The sequence below is a fragment of the Ambystoma mexicanum genome, chromosome 3p (assembly GCF_040938575.1).
Source record: "Ambystoma mexicanum isolate Mex_15411 chromosome 3p, UKY_AmexF1_1, whole genome shotgun sequence".
NCBI lineage: Eukaryota > Metazoa > Chordata > Amphibia > Caudata > Ambystomatidae > Ambystoma > Ambystoma mexicanum.
The window spans coordinates 189044358-189068921 of NC_090925.1; the positions used below are offsets into that span (position 1 = coordinate 189044358).

The 24564-nt window shown below is 46.5% G+C and overlaps 1 protein-coding gene across 1 annotated transcript in view; it reads left to right on the forward strand.

Moving 5' to 3' along the window:
- The window catches only part of LOC138580226 (centrosome-associated protein CEP250-like), a 1782457-nt gene that overhangs the window by 1435870 nt on the left and 322023 nt on the right, over positions 1–24564 (forward strand). The window contains exon 25 of the mRNA XM_069650593.1: positions 14877–15219. Within this exon, the coding sequence (XP_069506694.1) occupies positions 14877–15219 (343 nt within the window). The remainder of the gene's footprint in view (positions 1–14876; positions 15220–24564) is intronic.

Sequence of the window (24564 nt, forward strand, 5' to 3'; positions counted from 1 at the left end):
TGGTTGCGTTAGCATTTTATAAATAAAATTAAAAATAAACACAGTCTGATCCTCTGTCCGTGTCGCCTCTTCTTGGCCAGGTTGTTAGCTCTCTTGCAAGTCGTGGGTCTCATGTTGATCTGCAGCTTTTCCAGTTCTTTTGGACATCTCTGGGTCTCCTTCTCTCAGCTCTTACGGACCCCTCAACAGGTTTCTGAGCCCTTAACGGCCTCTGGTCTTTTAGCACCCTTACTACTTTCAGCTTTCCAAGTGGCTCTGCTACTTCAACTCCAGGTCCTCCAGAACTCTTGCTTACCATCTGCCTGAATAAGTTGGATACTGACTCCTTGATTGAGTGGGCACTCAGGTGTTTAGTAGCAGTCATCTAGATAGACATTATGCTTTTTAGTCTTTAAAAGGGGGTCTGGTGGCCTGTTTGAAATCATCTATTTAGATGGCAACCCATTTCAATGTTTATTTTTCTGTTCCTGGGTATAAAGGGTATAAAGGGTGATGGATTGTTGTTTCCTGTGCCTTTTTCCTTCCATCTACTCTGTGACTTTTGATTTGTGTTTCTCCTTTGTTTTGGAGAGCAGTGTTGTGACATTTGCATTAGTGGACCCATTGAGTGGGTTACATGGACGTGTTGTGTGGGGAATCCGGTAGAGCTTCTACTTCTGCCAAGGTCCTCCTACCGTATTAGGTTAAGAGCACAGTACATCACCTCTTCCACCAGGAAGACAGGAGAGGGTAATTTTGATTCACACCCCAACTCGCAATCAAGTGCGGCTGACCTTCGCAACCCTACTTTGCTGCATGAGTTGTAGTAAAACCGTAAATTCATTGATTGACAATAGTAACCGGAAATCAAGTGGTGCACCAACAGAGAGGGGTTCAGGCTGCATGACCACAGAAGGCTTCACCTTTGAGCAGGCTGGCATCACACTCGCTAACTCCCATGGTTCCCTCTCCCAAACAGAACTCGCCAGAAACATTTTTGCACAGCTTGTGGTCCACCAGCACAGGGAGAAAAGATGTCTGCTTTACCCCACAGATACGATCAGGCACTTATGCATGACTTCAAAATGTGTAGACCGCGCTTGTAAGCACTCTGCCACCGCCAGGCAGGGTTCCATTAAAGCCAGTCATGTAAGGGGAGAGAGTGGGAGAGAAACTGACTGACAGAGTGGGCGGGGGGAGTGAGAGTTGGAGACAGAGAGGCAGGAACTGCAAGAGAAACTCGGACTCAGAGGTGGCTTGTTGATAAGAATGTTCTAGCCCAAATAAAACCTAAGCCGGGGGGAGAAATTCTTTCTTGTAGGAGTATGTCCAAATGTTTTTTTTATTGATACAGTTGAATAATCAACTTTTCTATACATTTACACCAATTCATAAAATACAAGTTAAACATTTTAAAATTACATCTTAAAAGAAAAAATGTATATTCTTTAAAAAAGAAAATCTTTGCTTGCTGTGTAACCAAACACAATAAATACAAGAAAAGAAAGAAAGAGAAAAGAAAACAGAAAACCAACTATTATCTACTATACCACATCCGTAAGCGATCCGCTAGAGACAATATAAGTCAGAAGATTCACAAGCACATTTGCATCTTATTTATACAGTCTGATGTACTAAGCTGTTTAGAAAAGTGAAAGAGATTGCTAATTCATAAATAGGTGCAAGAGACTTCACCATCACCCTAAAATTCCAAATTTACCATCTTGTATTTTCATTGATATCAAATAGTTGACAATTGCTATTCTTACTTTGTTTAAGTATTGTACACATAGTACCAGAACCGTTCGATAGATAAGCCGCTATAAGCTTCAAAATGAAGTTTAAAATATTCAATTCTTTTATCTATCCATCAGCTTTGACATACTGCAATTAAATGTAACAGGGATTCAGATACTTCAGGATCTTTACAAAACCTACGGAAATCCTCTTTAAAAGGAATCCGTTTCCATTTGGCTAGCACATTTTTAGTATGCCATATATTCATCCTGAATCTTAAAAACAGATCTCTAAATTTGGCTCCCGGAAACTTTATCATATATGTTTCTGGTGTCCTTAGTTTTTTTATAATGATGGTGTGCATTTTTGCATGTTTGGTGTTCTGGCATTGTTCATACGTGTTTATCCAGTCCCATATCATGATTTTGTATTTTGCTCTATCAGGGTTTGTCATCAACAATTCTTCCGATATCTCTGCATTTAGCGGTTTTTACTTTCTCCCGCCATATAACCATTGCCACCTGCAATGTATTGTAGATAGCACATCTAGAATAGTGTTATCATGTTGGCTCATTAGACATTTGTTTATGTTTATTTCATTTATATTGCGCTTCTATTGACCCAAAGGCTTGAAGGCGCAGACAATCCAAAGCACAAATACAAAACAATAAAGCTATAAAATCGGAACATTCAAGATATGCAGGATGTAACAATTACCCCTATAAAGAATTTCTAGATCTGGAATTAAATCCACAGAAGGGAGCAGGAATAGCAATGCTCTTAGGGACAAGCCATGTATATAATAACCACCCAAACCGCAATTAGAGGATCAGATTACAGTTCGATGTACCTTTGGGCAGATAACTGCATCGTCTAAGAAAAGCCGGTAGGGTGCTTACCCCACAGCCCACTAGAATACAATCAGTATTAGCACCAGTCACTCAAGTCTATCCTTTTGATGATCAGTAAGTCATTAAGTCTGACTACTCCTGGACCTGTTCCTGGACCTGTTCTCTGGCAAAGCCATGCAAGGATCTTATACCACAGCGCGTCTTTGGTCTCTTTCTCTTCAATTTTCTGAACATTAGTGATAATGAAATTTCTCTGGTCCCTAACGAAATCATGAAGATTCGAGTACTTTATCGTTGGCATTTGGGATTTCTTTAATTGTAAGTTTCGTAGAGATATCCTTTTCAGTTTAGCGTTCATGGCTGGGAGCTGATTGACCTCTTTATAGCCGCCATTGGGTTCATGCACAGAGGAGGGAAGATCAATTTCCTGAGTTATATCCACACTGGAGGATTTTGCCAATTCCTTGCCTGTCTGGAATGCCCCAATTGGCCCAATGGGACCCAAAGGATCCTTAATAGCAATGTCAGTTTGGGTTGCTTGATCTATCATTTTCTTTTGTAAGGGGGTTTGACAGGCAATATTTGCCCTAGAGCCCTGTGACAAGATGACAGTGCTACAAGCCCCGTGGGTCTGAGAGTCTGAGTTAATTTTTGGCAGTCGTGAGGCTGCCACCCAGTCGTTTAATGCGTCCACCAAAAGACTAAGGTCAAATGGTTCCCTACACAAGAGTAGCTCTTTCGCAATATTGGCCATGAGTTCCGGCCATTGGGAAGGGGATATGTCCTCAAATGAGTCGGGATTGGGTGCACCACTCCCACCACTCTCTTGGGGTGACAGACATGGTAAAGTCGATGATGTCTCAGGCTGTCTCGTCTCGGAAACTCTCAGTGGTGGAGCATTAGTAGACGACACCAACCTCCTGTTGTCCAGAGAGATGTCTGGACTGGCCAACGGTGCATGTGAACTGTGGGTTGTTATCAATGAGAATCTATCCATGACCTGCGTAAGACTACACAATTTCCACATATACATTGTATATAGCGAAGAGAGTCCCATTTCATATCGTATTAGACATATCGGGACCGCCTTAGGTACAGGTAATAATGTTTTCCAAAATGCGCCTTCCAATCTAGACCAGGACATCTCATTTTTCCATGACCTCATCTCAGCACCATATGTTACCGTGGGTACAGCCTTTTGACAAAAGTAATTCAGAATTGGCTTTAACGAAAATAGGCCATATTTATGATTGATAAGCGAGGCCTGAGAGGTGGCAGTCCTGATTTTCATCTTTACTTCTGTTAGGGAGAGTTCTCTGTTAAGGCTAATTTCCCAAACCTAGTGAGTCCCCCAGCAGCTTTGCTGGATTCTTGGGGTTTATTTTGTTCTCCTGCTAAGAGTGAGACTCTTTTTCTCCCACTCTTAGACATGATTTGAGATATCCTTTGACTTTATAATGTGTTTTATGGGCTACAGGGTCTTTTACTCCATAGGGTTTCATGTGGTTTTGGTAAGTGTGTTACACAGCACCCCCAGTGCAGTAACACAGGGGTGTCATAGTGACCCCCCAAACATAGACTCCATAAACTGGGACTGATTACTGTCTCCCAGGGCATGTAAAGTCACCATTGACTTTACTAGTCTTAAATTGTGAACAGAACCAGTACAAACCATCATATTGTGGAAGTACTGGTAAGGGTAATTAGATTGCCCCTGGGTCTGTTTTTCGAGGGGGCACTGTGCAGTCCCCCCTCGTCGAGTTTCTGACTGGTGGCAGTGGTTGCCACACGAAATATTCCACCGGAATATTTCCTATGGGATTTCCCATTCATTTTAAACGCACCACTTTTTTTGGTGCAATGTTAAAGATACCGTCGGATTATTTATTTAATATTTATTCCCCGGTTGGGTCTTTTTGCCAGGACTCGGTTTTAAAATGGCGTTTGTGTTCGTCTCTGTCACTCCAACCCAAGTCGAGCCCTTTGTTCCACTTTTTGGCGGGCTTCTACACAGAAGCCTCCAAAAGTGGTGCCACTCTGTCTGGGTCTACAGGATGTGTGGGGGAGGGGGTTTAGGCACCCTGGACTGAGTTGCCTCAGCAACTCAAGTCGCACTCTTGTGTGATTGGCCCAGTGGTGAGCCGCCCGGCTCACCACTTAGCATGTTTGAGTGACAGCTAGGACTGATGAATGGGGGTTTTCTGCAGGGCTTTGGGAACTAGAACTTCAGAAGTCGCCACACGACCAAAGAATCCGAAGAGGGAGAAGCTGAGCCGACCTGCAACGACGACACCACCGGTGGAGCCCTGCTGAACCGTCTCACCACTTCCCAACGACAGAGAGAGAAGATCTTCATCCCAGAGAGTCTTCTTCCTCTGAACTGGTGGGGATAACCAGTTCGCCCTCTTTTTCGCCTTCCTGGATCGTCTCGTGGTGGAATCGCCCGTGCCGAGCACCCCGGCGGCCGGATAGCCACGCTTCACCACTACCGCGAATTAAAGGGTAGTACCTTTTAACCGGGAAACTCCACGGCTGGTTTCTTCCCTGGCAGTGCAACGACCTCCAGCTTTCCTCCACGTCGAGATCTCCTCTTCCCCTGGACGAAGCACCAACTTGCACCCACTGCCAGGAACAACTGCCCCCGCTGGAGCTCTCTCACCATTTCAGGTACTGTGTCCCGCCTGGTCTCCCTTGCAACAGACTCTTCAAGGTGTCCCGTAAATCCTTGACTTTCTATCATGGGGTGACTTGGGACCTGCAAACTAACTTTTCCTGACTTGATCCAACCCTTTTTGAACTATCTGCAAAGCCTCTTTAAAGTACTATTCAACTGTGTGATCTTGGGCACATTCTGCCTTGCTCTCACCAAGAGTGGGCCTGGCCTATGACTTTCTTGCTCCTCAGTAGACTCTGCCTTTTCTGACATGCTCTGGTTCTCTTAAAGTGTTGGTATTGTGTATTTTCCTAATTCTGCCTTTTTCCCTCCCTTTTTTTAATGAACTTATTGGAGTGCCATCTTAGGTTAAGCGCTCACCTCTGTCTGAAAATAAGTGGTGTTTTAACTAAGACTTGTTCAATAAGTAATCAGGGATGTATATATATGAATAGTGACTGTGTTCGAACTTGCTTGCCATATTAGTGTTAGTGTATATTACAAAGTGTGTTTTTAAATAAATAATTATATACTTTTATACCTAAGCTCTGGTCAGTGTTTGTTTGTGCTACTGTATTTTGGTACCTATCTTGTATACTCTATATACTGTCTAACTCTTCTTGAGAGAAGTCTGGCTGCTCAGCCACAGCTACCAGGTAAATCTGGGTGGTACAGACTGCTACCAATTGGGTTTACTGGCAACACCTGTAGTCCTAAGCCTTTTGCATTGGTCCCTAAGGGAACTGCACAGGTTTCTGCCTAACAACTTAATCATAATAAGGAGCATCAGACGCCAATTTGTTTATATTTAGTCCTAGATATTTATACTGTGCAACGATTTCAAGGGGCTAGGATAGTAATGACCAAGCTTGATGAGATGTCCTGTTTTTCTTCTTGGATACAATCTTCATAATCTTGGTTTTTGCCACATTTATGATTAAGTTGTTATTGTTAACATAGTTCCCTAGTTGATTCAGCAACGCTTGCAGACCCCTAGGCGTTTTAGCTAGTAACACCAGGTCATCAGCATAGAATAACCATGGTATTGCAGCGGATCCTAGACGTGGCGCGTCAGATGTTACTTGCCTAAATTCCTTTGTTACATCAGATATAAAATAATTAAACAGGGTGGATGCCAATAGGCAACCCTGTTTTAGACCTTTATAGGTATTGATAGATCTGGACAGTGTCCCAGCCATTGATAATCTTACTTGAATGGAACTCGATTATCCAATGCTGCAAATATACGGGACAGGCGCTTTTTGATAATTTGTTAAATAGCAATTGCCTTGATATGGAATCGAAAATAGTCTCGAAGTCAACAAATGCCATAAAAATTGCCTGTTTTGCTTGAGACTCATGCTGTTTAATGGCATGCAACACTTGTAAATTAATTGTGGTGCCTAAGCCTGATATAAACCCCGTTTGGAAGGGATCATTAACGCCTGCTTCGTTAGTCCATTTGTTAAAGGCTTTCAATACAAATTGGGCAAAAATCTTCCCCGTGGCATCAAGTAAGGCAACTGGCCTATAATTGTGCCGATCTGATCTGTCCCCCTTTTTGTATATGGGGACTATGATCGACTTTTGCCAGGAGTGGGGTATTTTCTTATTACATATCACTTGTTCAAATATTATTCGCAAGATGGAGGCCCATGCTTCTGGATTCTTTTTCATCATGGCATTAGACAAGCCATCAGGCCCAGGCGCCCTAGATGTATTAGGTTTGTTCATCAAAATATCAAGTTCATCAAAGGCCAGCTGCTCATTCTTATTGGCCTCCTCATACAATGGTGTTCCAGATCACAGAACTTCTGCGTATAGAGATTTGTAATATTGAACCCATACTTCTTCTGGTACTACATTCATTTGCTTTATCGATTGTTTACCACTGTAAATTGTTTTTATTAAACCCCACACTAATGCTGAACATTTGGAGGCTATTGAGTGCAGCATGGATTGTGCATCTTTTATAATCATAGCCGCCTTACGTTGTTTTATCCAATTTTTCTATCGGTTGTTGCATCTTGCAATCTCATGTATTTTGTTAGTGTTGTCCTGCTGCATTAGAGCCCTTATGTCCTTTTTTAACCTGGCTTTCTGGCTTCGGACCTCCTCATCATACGCATGCAGATGCGACTGCTTTGCCCCTGGTTTTTATCGCCCTTTGCTTTTGAATATCTGTAAAATGGCAACATATTCTCCATCTAAATATGAGATGTTTGGTTTCAGGATGTCTTTTGGATATGTTACAGCCAGTCATAAATCATTTAGAACCGATGGAGCCCAACTAAATCGATTCCCTTTTGCAGATATTGTCAGTACCTTGTCATACCGTTGGTGATCATTTTTTACAAGTGCCTTAGGCCATGCCCAATTCAATTGTTAAATGTTATGGTCGCTCTGTACCTGATTTAGGACTTTAAATACGGTAACCTTACCGAATAATCCACTGTCAACATATATATATAATCAATTGTGGAGGCCCATGGTCCCTGTCGCCAGGTTGCCTGTGGAGGAATATCACCTGACACTGCGCCATTTACTCGATTAAATCCTCTCTCCCCATTGTTGTATTGTCTCCTTCATCTTGCCACTTTTGTCGTCCACAGAGTTCATGTTTAAATCTCCAGCTATACTGGTATGGGTTACAGCCGGATTTTTGTCAATTAAATTTAGACAGATGTTTAAGTCTCTAAAGAAGCGGCTATTTCGAATATCTAGATGGTTCCAATATAAATTCAAACAAGCTATCATTCTATCTTCTGAAGTGATTCGCACCAGCTGAATGAAGTTGTTTGGGGATAGCCAAGGTTCAAGTCTCAGGCCGCTGGAAAGTTTGACTGCTACTATTAGTCCGGCCTTTGGTCTTCCCCTAATTTTTTGATAGTCGAGACCAAAGATATTTGATGGTTCTCCCAAACAGGCGGTACGCTAAGCCATACCTCTTGTAAAATAATGTCATACTGCGCCAGAAGGGAGACTGAGGATGTTATTAAATGAGCATGTCCTCGAGTGTTCCAGAAGGCTAACTGTATTATCTGGCTAGTTTTAAGGATGTTTAGCAAACATCTATTCACCCCCTTTTCAACCGGGTATGACACGGATCTTGGTTGGTTGTCATTACTTGCAGAGCACACCACTGTTAAGGGATTTTGCTTTGTTGCTGTATCTTGAAACGTTCTTTGCCACATATTGGGATAGCTGTTCATTACCTGCGGTATTTCTTTTGGGTTTAAAAGAAGAAAGCCTAGCTGCTATAGTTCAGCTTTGGCTTGCCAGATTGCCTGTTTCACTAGTGCCGACAGCATCCAGATCTTTACTACTGAACGGTCATAGTCGTGAATAAATTCTATTTGTGCTATATCCTCAGATTTGGTGCCTTGCAAGTTTGGGATGTTATTTAGTATATTCAGTACCGAAACTCGATTCAAATCATATAGTCCAAATTCACCACCACGACACTGTAGTACTAGATTTACATGAGTTGTGTCGTTGCATTTGCTATTTCGATTCTTTGAATTGTTCTTTATTTCATTTTTCTTGATCTGATCTGTTGAAGTATTTCTCGTGTAAGAGAGCCCTGGACCAGAATTCATATTATTCTTACATAACTGTGAATCATCTGTGTTTGACTTGTTCATCCTCCATGTCTTATTATTAAGAGCACCGTCCTCGGTGGTATTTAATCTGACACTCGGTTTCATTCGTGACATGAAAAGTCCCATTGATTTTTGAATTTCCTCACGCCTACTTTCCAATGTTTCAAAAGGTGATCTTCAATCTGATTTAATTGTTCTCCCACTGAACATTTGTTCAAGGCTGGATATGTTCTTAACGTGGCACCTGGTTTTTCTATTTTCGCCACTTCTTCAACTGAGTTATCCAGAGGATCGTACTTAAGATCTATTTTCACTGGTAATAGTCTCTTTTAATTCCAGGTTTCTCGTTGGCGAGTTAGCCTTACTTAGTGACATTGCAGAATATTTGTGCACAATGGCTACACTCTTTTCCTGCGCCCTTTTGTCCGCCATGGACAGCAGGTTAACGAATTGCCTAGAATTTAAATTTTTTTGCATTTTCGTTAATTTCTGATTTTTAGACTTTTTTACCGTAGGGCATGGGTGCACAACATACGGCTCGCGGGCCAGTTGCGGCCCGCCATGCTGTTTTTTCCGGCCTGCGAGGCACAAAGACTTTCCTAAAGGCGGGCAGCCCGCAAGCAGCATCGGCCGCCCTCCATTAGGAAAGTCTTTGTTGTCTTCCGGGCCGGACAAAACACTGGCCGTCATTGGCTCAGCACACACGCACCACGTCACTCCTACCAGCCACGTAATGCGTGTGTGCTGCACCAATGGAGTACCAGTACTACGGCTGGCGTGGCCAGTAAGGCTTGATGCCGGAAGGCATTTCAGCCTTGCTTGCCACACCACCCGTAGTACGATTCCACTTACCTCGCCAGCGTTCCAGCTTACCTGCCTTCCAGCCCGTCTCGGGTAAGTGGTCTGTGTGTTTGTGTTTGTGTGTCGGGTCTGTTCTGCTGTATGTTTGTGTTGTGTATGTTGAGATTGGAGGGTGGGGGGCGTGTCGGATGTGTATGAATGTTTGTTTTTGAGTGTGTTGTGTATGTTGAGATGGGGGGTGGAGGGGTGTCGGATGTGTATGAATGTTTGTTTTTGAGTGTTTGTGTTTTGTATGTTGAGATGGGGGGTGTCGGATGTGTATGAATGTTTGTTTTTGAGTGTTTGTGTTGTGTATGTTGAGATGGGGGTGGGGGGGTCGGATGTGTATGAATGTTTGTTTTTGAGTGTGTTGTGTATGTTGAGATGGGGGGTGGAGGGTGTCGGATGTGTATGAATGTTTGTTTTTGAGTGTTTGTGGTTTGTATGTTGAGATGGGGGTGGGGGGGTGTCGGATGTGTATGAATGTTTTTGAATGTTTGTGTTGTGTATGTTGTGATGCATGTATGGGTGCATGCTTGAGAGTGTGTGTGCTGAGTTGGGGGGTGGGGGTTCGGGTCTGTATGGGTGCATGGTGCATGTTTGAGAGTGTGTGCTGAGTTGGGGTGGGGGGTTCGGGTCTGTATGGGTGCATGTTTGAGAGTGTGCTGATTTGGGGGGTGTGGCGTTTGGGTCTGTATGGGTGCATACTTGAGAGTGTGCCGGGGTGGGGGTTTGGGTCTGTATGGGTGCATGCTTGAGAGTGTGTGTGCTGAGTTGGGGGGTGGGGGGTTCGGGTCTGTATGGGTGCAAGGTGTATGCTTGAGAATGTGTGCTTGGGGTGGTGGGGTTTGGGTCTGTATGGGTGCATGTTTGAGAGTGTGCTGATTGGGGGTGGGGGGTTCCGGTCTGTATGGTGCATGTTTGAGAGTGTGTGTGCTGAGTTGGGGGGTGGGTGGTTCGGGTCTATATGGGTGCATGCTTGAGAGTGTGTGTGCTCAGTTGGGGGGTGGGGGGTTTGGGTCTGTATGGGTGCATGGTGTATGCTTGAGAGTGTGTGCTGAGTTGGGGGTTTGGGTCTGTATGGTGTCTAGTCAAATGGTCGACAGACAAATGGTCGACAAATGGTCAACACAATTTGGTCGACGGGACAAATGATCGAATTTTTTTTTAGCTATATATATATTTTTTAGGTTTTCATTTAGGGAAAAAAGGGGTTTTTAGCAAAAAAAAAGGGTGTTGGGGGGCGGACCCCCCGAAAAAAAAGAAAATGTGAAAAAACAAAAAAAAAATTCGATCATTTGACCTGTCGACCTTTTGGTGTGGACCATTTGTCCTGTCGACCATTTCGATTCGACCAGTTGACCTACAACCGGTCTGTATGGATGCATGCTTGAGAGTGTGTTTGCTGAGTGGGGGGTTCGGGTCTGTATGGGTGCATGCTTGAGAATGTGTGTGCTGCGTTGGAGGGCGGGGGTTCGGGTCTGTATGGGTGCATGCTTGAGAGTGTGTGTGCTGAGTTGGGGGGTGGGGGGTTCGGGTCTGTATGGGTGCATGCTTGAAAGTGTGTTTGGGGAATAGTGTTTGGTTGGGGGGGAGCCATGAGGCATAGTGTTTAGTTGGGGGTGAGGGGGCCATGGGGCATAGTGTTTGGTTGGGGGTGGGTGCAATGGGGCATAGTGTTTGGTTGGGGGTGAGGGGGCCATGGGGCATAGTGTTTGGTTGGGGGTGAGGGACAGGGGGCACAGTGTTTGCTTTAGGCTTGGGGGCCATGGGGCATAGTGTTTGGTTGGGGGTGAGGTACAGGGGGCATAGTGTTTGGTTGGGGGTGAGGGACAGGGGGCACAGTGTTTGCTTTAGGCTTGGGGGCCATGGGGCATAGTGTTTGGTTGGGGGTGAGGTACAGGGGGCATAGTGTTTGGTTGGGGTGGGAGCCCTGGGGCATAGTGTTTAGTTGGGGGTGAGGGGGCCATGGGGCATAGTGTTTGGTTGGGGGTGGGTGCAATGGGGCATAGTGTTTGGTTGGGGGTGAGGGGGCCATGGGGCATAGTGTTTGGTTGAGGGTGAGGGACAGGGGGCATAGTGTTTGCTTGAGGCTTGGGGGCCATGGGGCATAGTGTTTGGTTGGGGGTGAGGGAGGGTCATGGGGCATAGTGTTTGGTTGAGGGTGAGGGGCAGGGGGCATAGTGTTTGGTTGGGGGTGGGAGGCATGGGGCATAGTGTTTGTTTGGGGTTGAGGGGGCCATGGGGCATAGTGTTTGTTTGGGGGTGAGGGGGCCATGGGACATAGTGTTTGGTTGGGGGTGGGAGCCATGGAGCATAGTGTTGCACTCCAAGAGTGAACTCAATAATAAAGCTAAAACAGGCACAGTTAGGAGATGTACATCCTTTGCTTTTTGAGGAAACCTGACTCAACGAAGGCCATACTCCTCTTGGGCAACCCAAACAGCAAACTATAGCAGTCCAAAATAACGGAATGTCCAATCAAGGGTCAATAAAATATATATAATTTAATTAAACAGACGATATACAATAACTAAATCGAAATAAATGATGACAATGGAAACTGTATAGTACAAAATTTAAGTTTGAAATGCAATAAAAATCGTTACCCCTCAAAAACATATTCTTTTTCCATGTGTTTAATACAAATCGGGGGTTGAAAAAGCCTCCTGACATGTCCCGCCTACCGCCCCGCCCACTTTTTCTTTTCGGCCCACTATAGCCCTCATGTAAGGTACTTTCGGCCCTCTGTCAAAATCAGTTGTGCACCCCTGCCGTAGGGGGTTCAAAAGTGAGCTTTTTGTTTTTAATTTTAGCACTGAAGATATTGTACAGCGGATCATTTGAAACAGACACCAAGTTTATCGATGTTAGATTCGCTGCAGAACCTATCAGCGTAGTCACTCCCTGCTCAATTATCTCATTTGCACCACATTCCAGTATTACACACCCCTGTCCCACCTTGTTTTCTTTCACAATTTTTTTTTCTTTTCACTCGTGTCAGCTTTTTTGAATTCTTCCTTCTGTTGTGACATTTTTTCCAAAGGATTCGTAGCTAAGTTTCCCGGACATGGTATGTCTTTCATTTTATTCTGCTGCTCGCTTATATAGGAAGTCGACAAGTTTAATCCCAGATGTTTGTACCACCTGATTTTCCATTAATTCTTTTAACAGAAAATTCTGATCAGTTATCCTTGAGTCTAAACTTTCGTATAGTTTTACCAATGAAAACAACGCCGCGTTCATAGCTTGCAGTGTTGTTTCCGTGGCTGTCATCATGTGTGGTATTGATAAACTCGGCGGGTGACATTATTCTGTTTTAGATGTTTGTGGGGAAGGTTGTGTGAAAGAAATAGACTGCACCGACGAATCCAGAGAAGAATCTGGAAACATTACCGGTGACTGTAATAGGTGTTCCCCAACCAACGGATTAGTTGATTGCATATCAATTTTGCCGTTCGTGGGGAATGTCGGCCTAGTTGTTGTTTGTGGTGCAACTTCATGTTCTTCTTCATTGGTCCCCGATGGGGGACTCCTGAGATCTACAATCTCCGCTGCTTGATCTTGTGCGGCATCATTATGTATCATAGCGTCAATTATTGTTTTAGGTTTAATGGGTACAGCGTAATCGCCCAGCAAGTCTTTTTCAGTAAACGCTGCCAACAAAGAGTCTGATGGCGTACATAAATCCACTGGTAGCGTCCTCGCCACGGTGTCATCCGCATCCGCTGCATCCGGCGCCACCATAACGCTGGGTTTACTCACTAATTCTTCGGTGTCACTCGTGATTATCTGTGCTGCTGGTAGCGGGTACTCAGAGTCAAATTTGCGAATGTCGCTAGTATGCAACATTGTTCTGCCACGGGTAGAGCCTCATAGGGAGTGTTTTTCCCTCATTTACCCAGGGCGAACCATGGGTGGAGGGAACACTTTGTAGTAGGAGTGTGTTACAAGGTATCATCTGTGACCCATGGCTAGAGGGAGAGCATATCTATCCTAGGGGAGTACCTTAATGTATGGGGGAAAATGTACTTGCTGGTAGGTACAGTCAAGCAAGTTGGGCGCCATGTTCCTAGGATTGGGAATACAAGAAGCAAGCTGGGTGTTGCAGGTCTTTTCTGCATACCAAGTGCAGCTTAGGTATTTACTGTTCCACACTTGTTTAGCGTGAAAAAACTGTGGATTGGGGGGAGAGCCAGATAGTGTATATGTATAAGTATAGGAAGGGGTTTGTCGGATAAGGGGGGCCGGTGGTGTGTACTGGAGGGGCTTAGTGGGCGACAGTGTTTATTGGCAGGAGAGCCAGTGGCAGGGTCCTACCCATTGAATCATAAAGGTCCTTTGCCTGCCCCCAAAAAAACACAATCCCCCTGGAAATGGGTCTGAAACATGTGAGTGGACATGTTTGGGACTTTTATTTGGGGGATGGAGGGCATTAGGATTGTGTAACTAGACAGAGGCACGACTTGCTAAAAGCTGTATTGCTAAAGCATTCCGGCAAAAACATGCAGACAGGGTAACGGTGCACAGAAGACATCAAACCAAACTGGGCTCTATATTCCAGACAATGAGTGCTGTTCCAAGAAGCAAAACTGGCACTATATGCTAGAGATTGTGGATTAAACTACGATTTTCTTGAGGGACCAAGTGTGTTTTAGATAAAAGTTTGAACCACTTTGTGTTTTTACATCCTAACACATGTAGTTAACCTTCAGGAGATAGATTCCGAGATCAGCAAAACATGGAGGCGACCCTGATATCAAAGTTAAGTTTTTGCAGCACATTGAGTTATCTATCCTTAAACCATCAGCAAAGAGAAACCTGTTGTGGTTTTGTTGGAAACCCCTAGTTCTAACAGACATATATCGAACCCTATAGTGTTGCGTATGAATAAAACTGTTGAACTGTACTTGTAGCTCTTGTGTTTTCTATTGATGTTGCTGTTTGTAATCCAGACTTCTAGACTGTGTGGCAGCGCGTTTAAGTTTGATTTCTTGGTGAGGTGAGGGTGTTGCAGGGGTCCGGTTCTCCCGTTGGTCTGAGTGGGTGTGGAGGCTTCCATAGTGGATGTTTGGGTGTCATCAATTTGAGGCATCTGTTTTCTTGGTTCTACTCTATCACCAACCCCAATATAAGTCATTACCACACACCCCACAGTTTCTGACCGCTTAATTCCTGGATTCACACTTTCGTGATCTTTCCTTTATGTTACAGGTGTCATCCTTGCGACAGAAGCTGATTGAGAAGGAAGCGAAGTCCACAGCCAGAGAGCAAGAACTCTTCCATGACCTGGAAGAGTCTCGTGCTGGTGAGCGCTCCCTGCAGAATGCCCTGCGGATTGCAGAGACAGAGCAGGCTCACCTGAGCATAGCTCTTGGGGAGGCAGAAGAACGGTCCAAACAACTGGAAGCTGAATGCACAAGTGCTTCTTTGGCCCACCATGATGCAAAAGGGAAACTTGCAAGATTGGCCTCTGCAGTGTTGGGAGCACTGGGTGCAAGTAATTTCACCTGGAACCCTATCCTAGAGAAATGTGAGGGCAGTCCCTCCCTGACAGGTAAGGATAAACTCATTTACATAGAATTTAGAAAATTACCAGAAGATGTCTTCAAACTTCTAGAATGCCCATACCACAGTACGGGAACTGTTTATTTTGTCACAGCTTAAAATGTTGCAGTGCAAAAGATGCCCAAGTGCAAGTGGTGCTGGCGGTGTCCAGACCAGTCATTCGGCAACTACTGGTTGTGCTCCCAAAATGCTTCTCCCACTGTACATGTGGACTTGATATTTTTAGTATCCGGACTTTGCCAGAGTTCTTGCAGCAGTATTTAGAGGGGGGCTTGCTATCCATCCGCTGCTCATTTATGCATGAATCGAATATCATGGGGAATACTCTGTTACAGTGTTGGCCATTCTTAGAATCCAGTGCAAGTTGGCGAGACAATTGTCGAATGTTACTTTTTAGAGGTTTATTTTGTTCTTCTGCAGATCGATACATTGATTTTTTGCGTTAGTGTGGTTAAAGACTATAAGAGCAAGCCTCCATAACCAACTTCTTTGTGATGCAGAGTGCCTTTCATTGGGTAATTAACCTTCACTAAATCAGTGTTTTTACCAGTGCCGTTTTGGAAGCGTAGGACAAGCCTACCAATGTTTGGACTTTTGTGTGCGTTTTGTGATAATGTTTCTATTTACATAGCTTTTTCCATATTTGTGACAAGCTTCAGCTGCAGCATTTAGTGATTCTTTATAGATAATGTATAATTGCTTTATATTAATGGAGGACATTATAACTCTGTTTTACATTGAGCTTCGACATGCATTATCAATATTATCATGATTTAATCTCTGCATTTTTTTATAAGAACATGTTTGCTTTCAGGTTGTTTTTGAAAGTGTCTTTAATTCACAGGTGCATACCCTATGGCAGCTAGAAATATTTTCCTAGGCACCCATGTGTAGGGTTCAGGAAAATAATGCTGAACTTTGGTTGAAAGGGGACTCTGTGTAGTGTCGGACTCTTCAGGCTGTGCACGTGAATGAGGTGTTCAAGGCTACCCTCTCAAGTGGGAGAATCGGTTTTGTCATTTTCACCAGCACACCAATGTTATAAAGATAAGGCACACAAACGTTATTTATGAAGTATACAATATTTTAGTGTCCTGCTTTTTCAATTAAAGGAGTAGTGTCATGCTTTTTTCTTTTTTTAAATAATATCACATCTGGCACAAGAGATATTGCAATCCTTACACGGTCCAATGGTTTTTATTGATTTTTCAATGAGCTCTACGGCCGTCCCTCTCTAGTCTTAAAGAGCACCTGCTCCCTAACCCAGACATCCCTGGCCACAGGTTAGTAGATGGCGATTATTGGTCCTATTGTCTAAGATCTGACTTAGCCATGATGCGAGGGCCTAAAGGCCAGGTACCTTTGCTGTCTCATCTCCCTCAGGGACTTTTTGAGACTGTCCCTGCTCTATTAAGTTGTTAGTATTCTAATGGGCAGGGGATTGTGCCTTACAGACCCTGAGTCCAACTCAGTATTCTTTCTAGTGTGCTCACCTTTCTTTCTCCTCCTTTGTCACAACTCTACTTATTCCACCTACCAGTACTCTCTTTCCACTTCTCTTTCCCTCCTATGTCTCAAGTTCCTTCTAGGCCTCACCCTCTACCTTTTTGATGTTACTCCATCCTTCACACTATAGCTTTCTCCTCCACACTACAACTCCCTCCTCTATACTACTACTAATACAGCTCCACATACCTCCTACTCAGACCCTCTCCTTCACTCAGTCACAAATACAATTCACTTCTTACTTTAACTCAACTAACCACACCTTACTCTTTCACGCACACTCACAACGCAGAACCACTTGCACTCACTAATCAATACCTCACCTTCTCCTGAAATGACCTCCAAACTCTGCTGCTTCTTCCTTCTTCCAGTTGGTCTATTTGTCTGCCACCTCCTCTGAACTATCCACAACTTCCGGTTTCCTGCTGGTCATTTCATGCTTCCCCCTCTTTTCTCCATTGGGTTACTGGTCCTATCTTCCCTGACCGGACGCAGAGTTTACAAATAGTCGGTTAAGCCCTGACCACTTTTATCTGTGCAGATCTGCTGCAGAATAGTAAAGTAATGGCGGCCCGGGAAGCTGATTGTACATGTTTTGTTCAGGTGCCTAAATCTGGCTACCCTACGGTAATTTACTTTAGTTTGGGGGTCGATGTCCACCTGTTGATTCTCTGGTGGTCGAGGGAACTCTGTCAGCGGCTGCAGGGAGTTGCCACTGCTACTGCTGTAGTACGGCTGTCATCCCTGTCGCTGCATAGCACCTCCATCGCCGGGTTTCAATCTCTGTGACTCCAGCAGGAGAGCTCCACTTTAGAAGGATGCAGTAGGGTTGTTCTCTCTGGATTTGACCAGATGGTGTTGCAGACTGCGTATGGTGTTGGGAGGGCTGCCTCTTCTTTGAAGTTGCTAATTTTTGTTAATCTCTGGTTCGCTGATTCTGGAAAAGACAATCTGACAAGTATTTTGTTTCAGAGGCATTATGTGAGACAAAGCAGTACTGCACATGTATAAGTTGGCATGGGGGGCAGGAATTTGGGGCCCTCATAACTGCCACCACCCCCCTCAGGAGTAGGACTGTGTGAGAAACCTGAAGGTGTCTCCCTAGCTAGTCCCCGGGAATCTGTCATCCAGGTGGCCAGGACACGGACATCTCTATTGGATCCAGTTCCTGGGGGTAGACCAGTGAGGGAGGATCACCCTTCTTCCAACATCTTTTCCCAATCCAAACTAAACCAAGAATATAATTGCTTCACCATAGAAGGCAATCAAATTAAGATCGTGCAGAAAGTCAAGACCTTGGGCGCTTACATGGAGGAACGTCTTGATAGTGAGGCACACGTCACAGCCATCTCTACCAACACTAACTACCATCTTAAGGTACTTAGACAAGTAGCCCTGCTAATATCAGTGGAAAACCGTATAAAACTTGTAAGAGCAGTGATTTTGCCACATGTGGACTATTGTTATGCCGTACTAGGAGGAGCCAATATGGCTGATATTCAACAGCTGCAGAAAATACAAAATGCAGCCGTGTGAATCATCTTTCAGATGAAGAGCTCTGAATCCACTAGTGCTGCAAGAAAAGAGCTCCACTGGCTCCCGGTGGCAGCTCGCATCCAATTCAAATTGCTTACATGCTTATATGTCACAAATGTATTTTCGGTAATGCTCCTTTATACTTTTTTTTTTTAACACTCTTTATTAGAATTTCATGTTAACACCCCGAACACCCAGCCATCCGCCCCCCGCTCACCCAACGCCTCTCCCCCTTCCCCTTCCCTTACATGCATCCGACAAACTTTAATGAAACATAGTAATAACTCCCTCACCCCGCCCATCTCCACATCCCTCCCTTCCAATGTCCAAATTTCGGCCTCCGGGCCTTCCAACGATCACAGCATACGGATCCATCATGTCCATGGTTTCCCTAGGAGTCGAATTTATCCTTGCCAGCTCACCAGCACCCACCTTCCCCTTCCTCCTGTATCACACCCTCCCCCCCTCCTCATCTGTAAATCCTCACGGCGGTCGTAAATCATTGTCTTTAGACAGATCGTTCAGCAGTTGAGCCCATTGGACCGTAACACTTTCCCCTTCCAGTCCGGAGTCCACATTTTGCAGAACCGTAATTTCCACCAACCCCCACCTCCGCACATTTTTCCACCATAGAACTACCGACGGACCTTGAGGGCACTTCCGCGCTATCGCCATCTGACGTTTAGCCAGTATAAGTAGGAACCGGCTCATCCTGTTCCATGCTTTATGCCTCTTCCCCCCCGGGAGCTTACCCCAAAGACACGTCTCCGGACAACGCTCCAATCTAGTTCCCAACAAACCATTCACTCCTTTCAGAACCCCCTACCAATACGCCACTATTACCCTGCAATCCCATACCATATGCCGAAAACCCGCACATAGGGCAATCATCCGATAAATCCCTGTTCATGGCTTTAAGTACCACCGGGGACATATATGTTCTATGCAAGATGTTGAATTGAACTAATTGAAACCAGGCATTTCTCAATGTCTGTTGGACCAACCCCCACTCCTTGACCCACTCTGCACTCGATATAGGGTGACCCATGTCCGCCTCCAATTCCCCTTCTGCCCCTCCCTCCCAAATGGCCTTATCCGTGATATGCGGGCCCTCCCCCCTGCCTGGTCCAACAATACTCAGAGACCTCGACACGTTTCCGGCTCCTCTGGAATTTCTACCCACAACTCCACCAGCCTATGGACCACTGTCCCATACGCTAGGAGAAACCCCTGAGATAGGTCAAATTTCTGGCACCACTCCGCACAGTTAAGCAATCTCCCCCCTTCAAAAAGATCCCCCACCGTTGCGCAGCCTTTTTCCCTAAGTCTCTGTACCCCTACTCTCCCAATTGCCATACAGAGCTTCTGATCGGCACCCCACGGGAGATTACTCTCGTATCGCCCCTCTACCACCAACATACTTCCTCCACATCTCCCTCACCACCGCAAACACTACCGTCCTCCCTCTATCCCCCAGTGGATACCAGAGAAGCTCCACCGGCCTGTTGTTTGGTGACCAACTACCTATCAATCCCCCAAGGGCCCCCCCCGGCTGATCCCACACCAACACCGCCTGCAACTGCGTCGCCACAAAGTATTTTTCATAATCCGGGAGACCCAAACCCCCATCCTCTCTTGACCTCCGCAGTATCTTCAAGGACACCTTCCTTCTCCCTGTATCCCATAGTAACTCCCTAATCTTAACATCTAAACATTTTAAGAACACTCCCTTTGCCACATATGGTATATTAGTAAAAGAAATACAACAATGGCGGCAGAATCACCATTTTACAGAGGGCCACCCTACCCATCAAAGAAAGCGGTAATCCCTTCCAGAACTGGACAGTCTCCTATTCCAGAGAATGCCCTTCCCGTGTTGTACACAAATGTGTCTTCTAAATCATGAACTATTGGTACCCCCATATATGGGAATGACTCCGTCTCCCACTGTATCCCCAGTTCCGGTAACTCCCCCAGTGGGCGATCCCGTAGCCCCCCTAGCGGAAACAACACCGACTTCTCCAGGTTAATCCAGAAACCCGACATCCGCCCAAAATTCCAAAGTATCTCCAACAAATCCGGAAGGTATACCTTAGGGTCCACTATATACAACAAGAGGTCATCCGCGTAAAGAGACACGAGGTGTCTGAGGCCCCCCGCTTCAATCCCGGCCTCCATCATCTCTTGCCTCAGGAACGCCGCCAATGGTTCCAGGGCCAAGGCAAACAAGATTAGCGAGACTGCACACCCCTGCCATGTCCCCCTTCCCAACTCCCATGTATCCGACACCCAATCATTTGTCCTGACCATCACCAGCGGCTTTTCATATAGGAGGGCCAACCACCTACAAATATTTCCCCAAACCCAAATTCATTCAGCACCCGAAACAACCACATCCACTCCAGGGAATCAAACGCTTTCATGGTGTCGAACAAAGCCAACGCCATGTTTCGATTCTGTGATTTCACTAAATCCATAACATGGTGCAGGCGCGTGATATTACCTGATGTATTCCGTCCTCCAATAAACCCACATTGGTCCGGATGAACCAAACTTGGCGCCACTCCCGCCAACCTAGCGGCCAGGATCTTCCCTAAAATTTTCAAGATCCACATTCAATAAAGAGATGGGGCGGTACGCCGCGCAATCTCTTGAATCTTTTCCCTCCTTTAGGAGAACCGTAATTACAGCCTCTCTCATCGATTCCGGGAGACAGCCTTTTCGGAACGCCTCCTCGTATACTTTCTGCAGCTGTGGTACCAGGAGATCAGCAAACTTTGCGTAAAACTCCACCGAAAGCCCATCACTACCCGGAGCCGTACCTCTCTTCATTGCACTAATCTCCCAACGAATGTCCCCCTCCTCTATCGGGGCCTCCAATTCTTCCCGCCTATCCTCCACCAATTTTGGTAACTGGAGTAGCTCCATGAGATCTTCAACATCCTCCTCTATATACCCTCCCTCGCTCGTGTACTATTCCTTGTAGAATGCTACAAAAGTGTCATTGATTCCCTTCTGAGTCCCTATTACCTCCTCCATACTGGACCTTAGCTGGGTTATGGCCCGACTCGGCTGTTCCCTACCAACCAACCAAGCCAACAACCTGCCCGCCTTATCCCCTTCCCCATGCAATGTAACATCCCTCCTACTGCCATCAAAATGTGACAACTCCACCAGGGTTGCCTGGTAGAGTTCCAACTTCCGTGCCAGGGTCTCCCCCACTTCCACACCCCTCGCCGCTTCCCCATCCAACTCTGCCACTTGTTCCTCCAATCGTTGCAGCAAAGTTAAGAGTCTCCTGCACATCCCTGGTGTCACGGATAAACACTGCCCTCTCACAGTCACCTTAAAAGCCTCCCATAACACTCCCCTAGACTCCACCGAGCCCTCATTTAACTCGAAGTACGACCTTATCCCTTCTCGGAGTTCCCCCACAAACGCCCCATCCTGTAGCACCTCCCTCCGCAGACGCCACAACCGTCGCGGAGGCCTCTCTATGGACCCAAATAGTGTGACCACTAAGGGGGAATGGTCCGACAGAGTGCGCCCTAGGTATCTTGCTTACCCAAAATGCTGACGGTGCTTTCTCCCTGTTATAATGTAGTCCAACCGGGAATACGAAACATGCGCCCCCGAGTAGTAGGAGTAAGCCCTTTCCTCACCATGCTTCTCCCTCCACACCTCCACCAAGTCAAGGTCCCTCATTATCCCATGGAGCGACCCCGCCATATACTTCTTAGGACCCCCTCTACTCCCCAACCCATCCAACCGCTCATCCAGGTGACAATTAAAATCCCCACCCCATATTATCACATCCCTCCTATACGCCCCCATCATGCGTAACGCTGAAGGGAAATATTCCTTATCATCCATGTTCGGTGCATACGAATTAACAAAACAAAATGTCTTGCCCTCCCAGAAACATCGCACAAGCACCGTTCTACCACCCTCATCCTTTGACACCGCCTCTACCCTCAGTGGCGTCCCCCTTGCCATCCAGATAAGTACCCCTCTAGCCTGGGATGAATATGTCGTACCCATTACTTGCCCCCCCCCCAAATTTTCCCCAATTTCCCCAGCATCTCTACACCTGCATGTGTCTCTTGTAGTAGGGCCACTTGAATTCCCTGTCTTTTCAAAAACTCCCCCACTCTCCACCTCTTCTGGTAGCTCCCCAATCCCCGGACATTCCATGTCCCAATTATCAAGCCTCCTAACCTACTCATCCAAACTGTTGGTGATATTGTTCACGTTATCCCCTCCACTCTCCCAGAAGCCCAAATATCCGCCCTCGGGGTTACCCATATCTTCCCCACCCACCATGTATCTGCTGTGATCAATCTTACTTCTATGTCCTGTACCCAACTCCTCTTCTTCCGCCTACCCCCAACTTGGCACTCTAGTTCCCAGACCCCTCCCACCCAACCCCCATCCCCCTCATCCCCCTCCCTTCTCACCCTTCCCCCTACCCCTCCCCATAACTTTCGGAACTAAACCCACTTCCCTGAGTTCCAATCCAGCCCACCCTCCCTCCCAATAACTGTAGACCCATTGACTCACTCGGCCCCTCCATTTACTCCTCTCACAGGGCCAGCGACCAATAATGTCGTTTGGACTGGGGGGGCTCCATCACCTCCCTCGTGCTACCCCTCCCCACTCCTACCCCTCCAGATCGCCACCTGCTCACTCCAAAACCACCCGCCCCTGTGGTGCATATTCCTTCTCATCCCGCACCCCACTTTATCCACATTCTTCCAAGTCTGGTCCTGCCGCCTCTTTATGCCCCCCAGCCTGAGGATCCATCCTATGTGATCTCATATCTAACCAGTCCCAGACCTCTTTCGGAGATGTGAAAAACCAAGACTCCGCCCCCCCCCCCCCCCACCAACACCTTGAGCTTTGCCGGAAAGAACATCATGTACTTTAAATTGAGGTCCCGCAGACGACTCCTGACAGCATTATAAGATCTTCTTTGACGCTGTACCTCCAACGTGAAGTCGGGAAAAATTCTCAGCTTTGCATTACCAATCGTATATTGGCCCACTCTGCGGGCATCCTGTAGGATCGCGTCCCGATCCCAAAATTCATAATTTTGGCCACCATCACCCTCAGTGGGGCTCCCGGCGGGGGGGCTTCCCCGGGACCCTATGGGCCCTCTCCACAGTGTAAAGGTTGGACAAGCCTTTGATCCCTAGTACTTTTAGGACCAAATTTTCCACAAACAATTCTGCACTAGGGCCCTCTTGTTCCAGAAGCCCAACCAAGCGGATGTTGCACCGCCTAGAGCGTCCCTCCGCGTCTTCTGCCGTGGTTTCCAGTACTCGGGTTGCCCCCACAAGGCCTGCCACCTGATTTTTAAGCTTTTGGATCTCGTCCTCAACCGTACTGACCCTCTGCTCCACTTCAGTTACACTCTCTCACACCTTCCGAAGGTCCGCTCTGACCAGGGAGACATCCACCCTCACCTCTTTGATACTTTCTTGAAGGGTGCTCCTGGACACCTGTATCGCTTCCATCAGCAAATCCAAAGTCACTATACCGCCTTCCCCCCCTGAAGATGCCGCCCCCACCTGCCGATCCAGTCCAACTTGTCCCTGTGGCCTATCCTTTGCAGCAGCATATTTATCTATTCGTTGCTGGTTTTTCCCCATATCGGCCTCAGTACCCACCACTCTGTGCCTTGCCAGCGTCCCAGCGGCCAATACTGCGTAGCGCCCACTGTTACTGCCAGAAATGTCTCGGCCAGGCCTCCCCGCGTACCAAATTATCACTATCCACCACCCGAATCCAATTCACCAGAGCCACTACTCCTGGGGGGACCTGCAGCCCCAGTTCTTAAAAAGGATGTTGCCTTAATCAACAACCCTGGATCCCCTCTGCAGGCTCTGAGTCCAGTCTCCTGTCCCCCTCTATTTCAATGGGGGTACCTTCCACCACCCCCTCTTCGCTTCCTCTCCTACGCCTTCACTGCAGTGCCTGGGAGACAGCCGCTGCCCCCTCCTAGCGTGTCTGTCACTGGCATCGCTCCCACACACCGAGCAACCTTGCCACCAGGTAGATCCACTTGCCTGAAGCCCCCAAGTTGCAACGTGTACGTTGATACTGTCCCGGGCGCACACGGCAGCTTCTTCCCCGTTCCTGAGAAGCCACTCACTGTCTTCCTCTCCCGCCGCTTCCGCCACTGTCACTGCAGCGGCTCACTCCCCCTCTCAGGGGACGGACGCCTCCTTAGTCGGGGAAGGAGAAGCCTCCCCGGCCTCCACTCCTCACCGTCCGCCCGCTCCTCGTCTCC